The sequence below is a fragment of the Sinocyclocheilus anshuiensis genome, unplaced genomic scaffold, assembly GCF_001515605.1.
Source record: "Sinocyclocheilus anshuiensis isolate Anshui unplaced genomic scaffold, SAMN03320099.WGS_v1.1 scaffold94, whole genome shotgun sequence".
Taxonomy (NCBI): domain Eukaryota; kingdom Metazoa; phylum Chordata; class Actinopteri; order Cypriniformes; family Cyprinidae; genus Sinocyclocheilus; species Sinocyclocheilus anshuiensis.
The window spans coordinates 653,398-663,054 of NW_015546049.1; the positions used below are offsets into that span (position 1 = coordinate 653,398).

At 36.6% G+C, this 9,657-nt stretch overlaps 1 protein-coding gene across 2 annotated transcripts in view; it reads right to left on the minus strand.

Annotated features, from left to right (window-relative positions):
* LOC107699099 (potassium voltage-gated channel subfamily KQT member 5-like) overlaps positions 1 to 9,657 on the minus strand; it is a 140,936-nt gene that overhangs the window by 9,725 nt on the left and 121,554 nt on the right. The window contains exons 4-10 of one of the 2 annotated variants that reach the window (XM_016500270.1): positions 8,141 to 8,316; positions 7,814 to 7,939; positions 6,293 to 6,403; positions 5,661 to 5,756; positions 4,237 to 4,331; positions 3,320 to 3,346; positions 326 to 546 (exon numbers count right to left, since the gene is read on the minus strand). In XM_016500270.1, coding sequence (XP_016355756.1) covers positions 326 to 546; positions 3,320 to 3,346; positions 4,237 to 4,331; positions 5,661 to 5,756; positions 6,293 to 6,403; positions 7,814 to 7,939; positions 8,141 to 8,316 — 852 coding nt within the window. Of the gene's footprint in view, positions 1 to 325; positions 547 to 3,319; positions 3,347 to 4,236; positions 4,332 to 4,501; positions 4,591 to 5,660; positions 5,757 to 6,292; positions 6,404 to 7,813; positions 7,940 to 8,140; positions 8,317 to 9,657 lie in introns of both variants that reach the window. The other variant, XM_016500271.1, reaches the window with a different exon arrangement.

Genomic DNA, 9,657 nt, shown 5'->3' on the forward strand with positions numbered 1-9,657 from the left:
AAACTATTCTTTTTGATAACAACCAAAAATTATGATAATTACAATCATAATCATTATAAGTATGACAATCATTATTAGCTCTCTAATGTGTCACCATGGCTGGCTGTAATTATATTGGTTCTCTGAAATTCTGAGATTTTTAAAAATCAGTCACAATGTTATTTATTTATTTGGAGGAAGAAAAATTTTCAGATTTTGAATTTCATTATATCTCTTCACTACATAGCCAGTGCAGAATAAAAAAAGTATTGAGCTAAATTCTAATTTGAATGCAATTAAATCACTGGTTAGTTCAAAGTAATTCTCCAATCAGAATGTTGTTCACCTTCAGGGGTGGACCGTGACTGGCTCTTGAGACGGAGGGAGGGTCTGAATCGGGTGCGGTCATTAAAACTCCAACTCTTCTGGACCTTGGCAGGACTCGATCCATCAGTGCTGATCTCAGCTCCGGGCGAACGTCTGTCTGTAACAGATATCTGCCTGCTTTTAATGCTCTGTCCACGTGGGCTTGCCATTCTTACCCGGTCCTTAAAACTCAGTTTCTGACTGAGAAGGGAAAAAAGGGAGAGAATAAGAGAGTGGAAGAAAGAACAGCACTTTCCTTCCTGCCATGAGACATGGTAATGGCAATCAAAGAGCAGCATGAAGCACAAAAAGTGCAGAGGCCAAGTCATTTTTATTAGTTCTGCATTGCTTGCTTAGACCCCCATAGTATTAGAAGTGCAGTCAAACAACCACTCTAAACAATCATTATGAAAGAGCCCTTCAGGTATAATGTGCCAAGAAAAAATCTAATGTAAAATGAAAGACTCTAGAGGAACATTGAGAACAGAGGGATAAAAATCCTTTAGAAGTAATCTGTCTGTCTGTCTATCTTAATTGATTTACATCAATGTGGCTTGAAAGTTTAAGGATTTTTCACTTAATTACAAATATGTTGAGATATTTATGTGTGTTTAATTGTTCTTTTATTACATGTTTTGTGAGTACTGAAATGCTCTTCAAGCTAATTTTCATGCATGTTTATTAACATTATGGCACATGGTCAACACTGTAGATCAAAATCTTAAGTATTTGATTGCTTTGCTAATTTCAATGATTAAAATTTCTAACGATGAACATTATTTAGTCACGTCAATTCAGAGATGTTCATAGGTCACTGATGCAGAGTCCAGATCAAGTCTTTAAAGGTCAAAGTGTAAGTCAAATCTCATTTATAGTGAAACCTCTGTGAAATTTTGCAGGTAAAAAAGGTGAATTGTCTATTGTCTTCAATAGTTTAGCGATACATAAAGCACCGCTCACATAGAGATCACTTTCAAACCAAGCAGCTTTCTTTTGGTCAATCCGATGAAATGGCGTAACCAACTTAAACTCAATGTAAAATCTATGTGTGGAAATTTTTTTTTCCCTCATTGGAAACTCACTAACGTGCATATTTGTATTGAAATGACTGGATTTCGAACACAAAAGTGCATAGAGCAACAGTAAATATTACCATGCCTTTGAGGTCAGATTTACTAACAGCTTGCGCCAGCGCAAACCCTCTTTTGGTGTTAAAAACAGGATTCACTAAAGATGCGCAGTGAAAAATTAGCAATGAAAAGGCACGGACAGTTATTTTTGCAGCTTATTGCATATGCATTTGTAGGAGTTTCCCTTTCAGACGCAAAATGTATGGGAGGAGAGTATTTAACTCACTCAACAGTTGCACTCTCACGCTAATTTGCTTTATTTAGTAAATCTGGCCCTTAGTCTTTTAGTCTCATGCTATCTGTTTAACAAGTAGCCTCGTATGTGTACACTCCTTCTGTCAAAATTGGCAAAAGCGGCAAAACTATGGTATGAGGTTTTACAAAGTATGCAAATGCCATTTTGAGAAAATATTTCACATTCAGCAATTCCATCTCTTCACAAAAAGCTAGAGTATATTTTCTGTTGAACACTCACGGAAAAACATTATCAGTATCCAGTTGAAGAGAAAATACACTGTACTCCTCTCTATTTCAGACAAAACAATGGGACAGACAGCTGAACATGAGTCAGAGAAAAGAGCAGCGGCCACTCAAAAATGCAGCACTGCAGTGAGTCATCCACTTCTGCTCAATAATGTCACATTAGCAACCATGCTAATTATGGTATCATTGCCTCTTGGTCATTGATGAGTACTGCATCATAAATGAGTGGATGGATAGTCGTTTCACACAAACAACTGGCCAGAACGCACAGAAGCACCATATCCAAACGCCTCTTTGAAATCTGATGTTCACTCTTCAAGACAATTGTTACAGACAAATAGATTATTTTAATTGATTTGTTCTGCACTTAATAAATAAATAATGATGTGGAAATGATTTCGTCTGGCCTTGTTCATGCTGGCCACACTATTACGGCTCAATCTGAAGTTCTATCTTAGTAATTATGCAAATAACACCACTAGCTCTTCCTGTTATCTGGACTGATGACACTATGCATTTGTAGCTACTGTGTAATGCAGTCATTCAAACAGTCTGACTTGACTTTTTCATCTCCATTATTTTCTCTCTCTAATTGAAGTCAAGGCCCCCAATAATCACATTTGTCTGGTAAGTGACAAACATAAATAAATCTCAATTACTTGCTATTCCATATTCCATTACATTTGTTTAATGTATACATGCCTGATGAAAATTAGTGTGCACTTCATAACAGCAAAGTCTCAGACATTAGAGGAAATATAATTTTGTGTTGGCCAAACTATACTGATCAAAAGCCTGTTTCCTCCTCAGATTAAAATATGTAAAAAAGTAATTGCGAGATGAAGGTTGAAATAAGAAATAAAGTCTCAATTGTGAGACTTAAAGTCACAATTTTGAGAGATAAAATCACATAGTGAGCTATAAAGTTGCAATTACAAGAAACAAAGCCATAAGTGAGAGCTACCTGTATAAAGTCAAATTGGAAATTCACTGTAAGATATAAAATCACAATTGCGCAAATTTAAAGTCGCAGTTATCTGGAATACAATTGTGAAATATTAAGTTACATTGCAAAATATAAAGTCACATTTTGAGATATAAAGTCACAGTTAAAAGATATGAACTCACAATTATTAGAAATATAGTTGGAATTACAATAAATAAAGTCTAATTTTTAGGATAGAAAGTAACATTGTGAGACAAAGTCGCAATTACCTTTTTATGTTTCGTTTCAAGGCAGAAACAGGCTTCTATAGTCAAATGAGGTTTGACACTAGCTTAACAACAGTAATGGTTAAAATTCTGTCTCAGTTGTAAATTATTTATAGTATACAGTATATAACATATGGAACAATACAAACCTTGTAGATGACTCTCCTTGGTCCTTCCTTTGGGTGTCAGAAGGTGGTGTAGAAAGAGAAATACATAAGTGAGATGTTTTCAATGAATCTTCAGTTGACAATAAACTACACATGACACAAGTTCAGATTCTTTGGATCCAGTTTACCATAAAATACTTCATGCATACTAACGCATCAAAAGCAACAGCCAGTTCAAAACATAATGCATGGATAAATGCAACCATTAGCATATACAAGCATATCAAAACATGCAGTGTATTGCATGACATTCAAAAGCTCAAGCAAACAAACGTGCCATATTTGAAGCCCTACTAAATGACTAGTTTATTCTCTGTATATTTACAGTAATGCTTTATAGCAGGTCTATTTACATTTCAGGGACCTGTGTGTTATAAGGGCATATATGAATGATAAGCCAAAAGCAATGATGTCCTTTGTCTTAATCAGTTCGCCAATTTGACTGCCGCTAATACTATTTACCAAAACGGAGCACTGTTCATTCACTTCATCTATGATTGGGCCATTATAACAGAATGTGGGCATAAATGCGAAATGGAGAGAAACATTACTGTCCATTCGCTTCATTTTTTTCCCTTTCATTTTGAGAGAAAGACTGCAATCAGGTGATTTCATGGACAGCTAGCCCTACATTAGACCTACTATTGTCTATTTATAATGATTCTTGTGATGGCCATGAAAATATCAGATAAATACGAAATGGACAATTTACTTTTTTGAATAATTTAATGAAGAGGATGTGAAAAGAAGAATGAAACGTGTGGGAGACAGGCACAATTACGTTACATGGGGAAATCAAACAAATAGAGGGAAAGATGAAATTTTTCTATTGTGGAAAATGAATGAAGCGAGGGAGCAGGCAGGAAATAGAATAGCAGCTGCCAGGGGTTTGTACCTACTTCGTAGGACTGCAGGTATGCAACGCCTTCAAATGTGGTTTCCAGGTAGCAACGGAAACCGAGTTCTCATCAGCCGCATAACTACGCCACACACACTACATGCAAAAATATATAAAACCCAAAGAACAAGAGATAAAGGAAGAAGAGGAAAAACAGAAGAAAAACAAGCCAATAGAAGAGAAAGAGAAGAAAAAAGGGAAAAAAAGCAGATTAGTAAAAAAAAACTACACTTGTTTTTTCGGTCAGAGCAGGCACCCATACATGCCTCAGGACAAGGACTGTAGACTCATAGTGACGCCAAGTGGCCTCAAGGTAAGGACGATTACCATCAGTGGAGTAATATCGCCACACAGCCTTATTCAGGGTTAGGGAGAGTAAAACATTGTAAGCAGAAATATAACACACACACACACACACACTCCTATTGGTATACCTATCATTATGGGGACATTCTATAGGCGTAATGGTTTTTATACTGTACAAACTGTATTTTCTATTCCCTACAGCTAACCCTACCCATCACACAAAACTTTCTGCATTTTTAGATTTTCAAAAAACATTCTGTATGATTTCTAAGTTGTTTTCCTCATGAAGTAAAAAAAAAAAAAAAAGTCCCCACAAAGTCAAAATTTACTGGTATTACTATCCTAGAGGGGGCATTTGGGCCCCATAATGTAGGGAATACCAGGTATACACACACACACACACACACACACACACACACACAGATGTTTTCATGTTTTATGGGGACATTCCATAGATGTAATGGTTTTTATATTGTACAAACTGTATTTGTTATCCTCTATACCTCTCACACAAAGCTTTCTGCATTTTTAGATTTTAAAAAATAAAAACAAAAAACAAAACACATTCATTCTGTGAAACACATGATTTATAAGCCCTCATGGGCATCAAAAATGTCCCCACAAGGTAAAAAATTACTGGTACTGCTATCACTGTGGGGACTTTTGGTTCCCATAATGTAGGGAATACCATGTATACACACATACATACACAAACACATAGAAGTGAAGTTCCCCCAATGCATTTTGCAACAAACTCTTAATTGCTGGTATCAAAACAAAATATGCCCCTATTAAAACCAGCAAAACACTGAATATCCAAGTAAATAAAATCCCTTTGCTGGGAAATGAATCATATTTGCCTGTTAGGTAAGACTATACGCAGTCTCAGCCATTTCATAAAAGATTTATCAGGAAACAAAGACCATTGTGGCGCATTCAGACACAAATAACAGTTATATAAAAATATATGAGACCATTAGCAAACAGTGCTCTACTCAGAGGCATGACATTTAACATAACATTCTCTGTCATAAAAATGAGACCATAAACCAAATTCTACTGTACAGGATTGTAATCTCCCAAAATGTGAGGGCAGTTGTAACGGCTCTGATGTCTGACCTGGATGAGGCAGGCAGCAGGATTCCTTCTCTTCTCAAAGTGCTTCTGTCTGTGCTGTTCTTGAACCTTCAGGGCAAAACCTGAACCCAAAATACCCTGCAATGCAAGTAAAGTAGAACCATGTCACTAATGCTTCAGACAATAGGACTGTCGGAAACACACTCATGCTAGCAGCTTTAATTTAACTGATCTGAGTGGTCAAACTCAGCTCCCTCAAAGATTATCATTGAATGACAAAAAGTGGAAGTCCAAAGGGGTGAGTTGTTTAATTCGAAATTAGAACATACATTTCCACCACTTCCATCAGCCCATTTAAGCTGATTTGTAAATTTGGCTGCAAACCTTGTTGCTCTGACAGGGTAATCAGCCAAACTGCCTTTGCATTTTCTCACAAAGACACCAAATGAACTTCTGCTTTATGAAAATTTAGCCAAGAATAAGATTTCAATTTTGTAGAGAAAGCTGAAAACCAAGAAGAACATTAGCAACTGTCCCAATTATGCAAATGATTTTCTTTATTAGTGTTGTATCTGGAGAAGTGACAAGATAAACAAACACTGGATTAATATTGTAAGTAGTGTAAGGAAGCAATGAGGATGTTTTTTTTTTTTTTGGCTGTAAGTAAGCTTTACCGCAGGCAGGGTGAAGAAGGAGATCCCAAGCAGGGCAAAGCCAGCAGATAGCATTCGTCCAGTCCAGGTTTTAGGAGTCTTATCTCCATAACCTATAGTAGTGAGGGTGATCTAATAAAAAAACAAACAAACACAAAATAAAAAATAAAAAACAGGAAGGGTCAATGGAGAACTTTCGAGTCACCATGTACTTATATTTGTATCTGTGAACTACATAACTTAAGTTTTGATCTTAATTTGCCAAGATGATGAAAGACTTGCCAATCTGGATCAGATAACTTTGAATAAAGGCTATTATAATAATTTATGACAGAATGTCCTTTAGGACTCAGATTTAAAATTGTTTACAAAAGTGAACAAAATTTAATTTAAATTTTTTTGTATTTACATTTTTAAATTTGATTCTAATACATTCATTAATGTTACCACAAACTGCATAGTCCCAACATTATTCCACCTTATTAATATGACATAAACTGAACAGAAAACAATTCTGTTTTATGAATGTTTCTTTAAAAATTCATGATCTAACCCGCTAATAACTGACTGCATAAAACACATTGGGGTCAATATGAACTGTTTATCCTCACTGCAAGTGAGCTGGTGTTTAGCGTAGTTTGGGTTATTTTTCTTTTTACATTGTGTAACTTTGTTTATGGTTTTTGAGGATGACGGTATGTCAAGCAACTTGTCCATTTTGGCATCTGGTTAATTTGGCTAGCTTTTACCTAGAGACAGACTGAATTTGTGGCCAAAATAGCACAGAGCTTTACTGTCTTTGACATCAACAACAAATATACAGGAAGCGTTAAAGTTAATAAATATTTTTCTATGCATGATTACCTGGTTAGTTACACTGTATTATTTGCACTTAGCATTGCTTTTTCCCTGCAGTTCGCGACCTCATCAGAACAGACCTGCTACCTAGTAGTTATATATATATATATATATATATATATGTTCTAGATATTTTTTTGTAATACATATACATCTGTATGTGTTTATGTCTACACTTATGCATAAATATGCATTTGTGTATCTTTTGGGTTGAAACAACCCGTATGAGCCTGAAATCTATTCTCTGAACCATCAATGGCATCCAAGCGAGACCAGAGATGGCGTTTGTCATTTTGTGCCATCATAATTACTTTCTATTTCCATGGAAATGGAATCTAATGGGCCTCCGTATAACCTTTATGGAAACGGTTTCAATTTCCCAAACAAGGTGGAAGGCAATGATCAAAAGGCTAAAAAGTTTGAGCCTGAAAAATATAACTGAAATGTGATATCAATGATCATATTAAACTGAAACCAGTACGTCTTGCAGTTTTCCAGTAATGTTGGACATTAGCAAGAGCGGCGAAAATTACCCAGGAATAATTGCGTAAGAGTTGCAGAATGCTAAGAACACGCATTTGGCACCACAAAAACGTCTTTTGTGAAGCTCAGTATAAGTCAGAATATTACTCGGACTCTGGTGAAATGTACCATTGTGAGGAAATGTGTGGTGTGGAGACTCACCGTGCCCCACCACAATGCATCCGCATAGGTGGCAAAGTCTTTATTAAACTCCTTTTCCACCAGATAAACCAGGAAAGAGGAAAAGATTAGCACAAGGAACCCAATGTACCAGGCAGTGACCAATTCCTGTTCGACAGAGAAGCATATACTGACATTAAGAGGACATCTGCACACCAGGATGATACTTACAAAACTACATAAAGTGCTTCAGGAAATGATACAGTAGTTTTTGCTCATAAAACAAAGCGTGCTTTTAAATTAGTATATCAAAGTCATTAAAAAAAAAAAATAATTCTAGATGGTGACTTGTCAATACAATAAACTTACCTTGCTGTGTGCATAAACTACAGATCCCAGAAGCTTCCAAGTTCCTCCACGGCGGTCCATGCGTACCATTCGCAAGATCTGTAAAAACCTTAAGCTTCGCAGTGCAGATGTTGCAAAAATATTGCTTTGACTCCCAGCTGAAACCACCGCAACAGAGGCAATAAGCACTATAATGTCTGACGGTTGGGGAAAAAAAACAGAAACATTTATGTTAGAAAACATTTTAAATGAGTAGCATTATCGCAGAATATCACAGGAGATATCATTTGCCATGTGTGCTTTAACTGCATGTAAAATTCTAAAATATTTATGTAGATACATGGTTCTCTGGACAATTTAATTCTGACTGGTCAAATGCTTTTGCATTTGGCAACATACCAGTTTCCTTTCTTTCATCTTGTTGCCAGGCCAGTTGTTTTCTATGTTATAATGGACTATTTTTCTTAGTAGATAATAAAAGAGATAATAAAATAAATAAGCAGTAATAAGAAATAAATGCATCAGGGAGTATAATGTGTAGACAGCTGGTCATTATTCCTAATGGGTGATCAGGGCCCAGAAATCATATTTTTAAGGAGACTCATTAAGACAAAACTGACTGTTTTAAAATATGACGATCTTAACTGAAAATACATTTAACCTGCATTATCTTTTTGGTTCAATCAATGAAAGCGGCACCTGACTTCCTAGGTGACCTGTCCTTGTAATAATTATACTGTAAATCCCATTGGAAAAAAAGTGAATCTAAATCTAAAATGAATCTAAATCTTTTTTGACTTGAAGGCCACCTATTATATTTCGTCCAGCATTTCATCTGTAGTTATATAAAAAGCTGCTTTCCCCCCACGCTTTTTTAATAACAGAAACTCTGAGCATATTGAATTAACTGACTAATGATTCACTTCCAGATGTTTCAAGAACTGCATGTTCTTGAATAAAAACACTGAGCGGAGAAAAAAAGATTTCAGTTTACATTTTAATTTAATTAATTGAGATTATTTTAATAAAATTCATTTTAATAATTTAAAGTCGTAGTTCCCCTTCAGGAACTCGAGCTGCGCCGAAACGCTACGGGAACGCCTCCAGCGTGACCATGCTCTGAATCACATGTGTAATCAGTCCAATGGATGAGCGAGACGTCACGGGCGGGGTGACGTAGTGACCAGGAAGCGAGTCCCTATCTTCTTCCTCACCTACCAGATCCAGCGCCCGCCCTCGGGGTTCGGAAACCCGCGCTGCGGTTCTTTCCCCCCGGTGAGAGGGCTCGACACTCCGCCTGTCTTCCTCCGAGGAGGTTGATGAGGGCGTCGATGAGCTCGCCAGTTGCACAAGCATCAGTTACACAAACATATTATGCCTAATATTATAATGAGCAGCTTTACTGTGGACACAAGCATTATGTCTATACTATTATGAGCAGCATTTACTGGGGAGTGGAGCTCGCGCAGTCAGCTCTCGGAAATAAGGGGCTGATTGTGCTTCTCCCTGTTGAATGCGCCGCTCCCGCCGGGCACGCT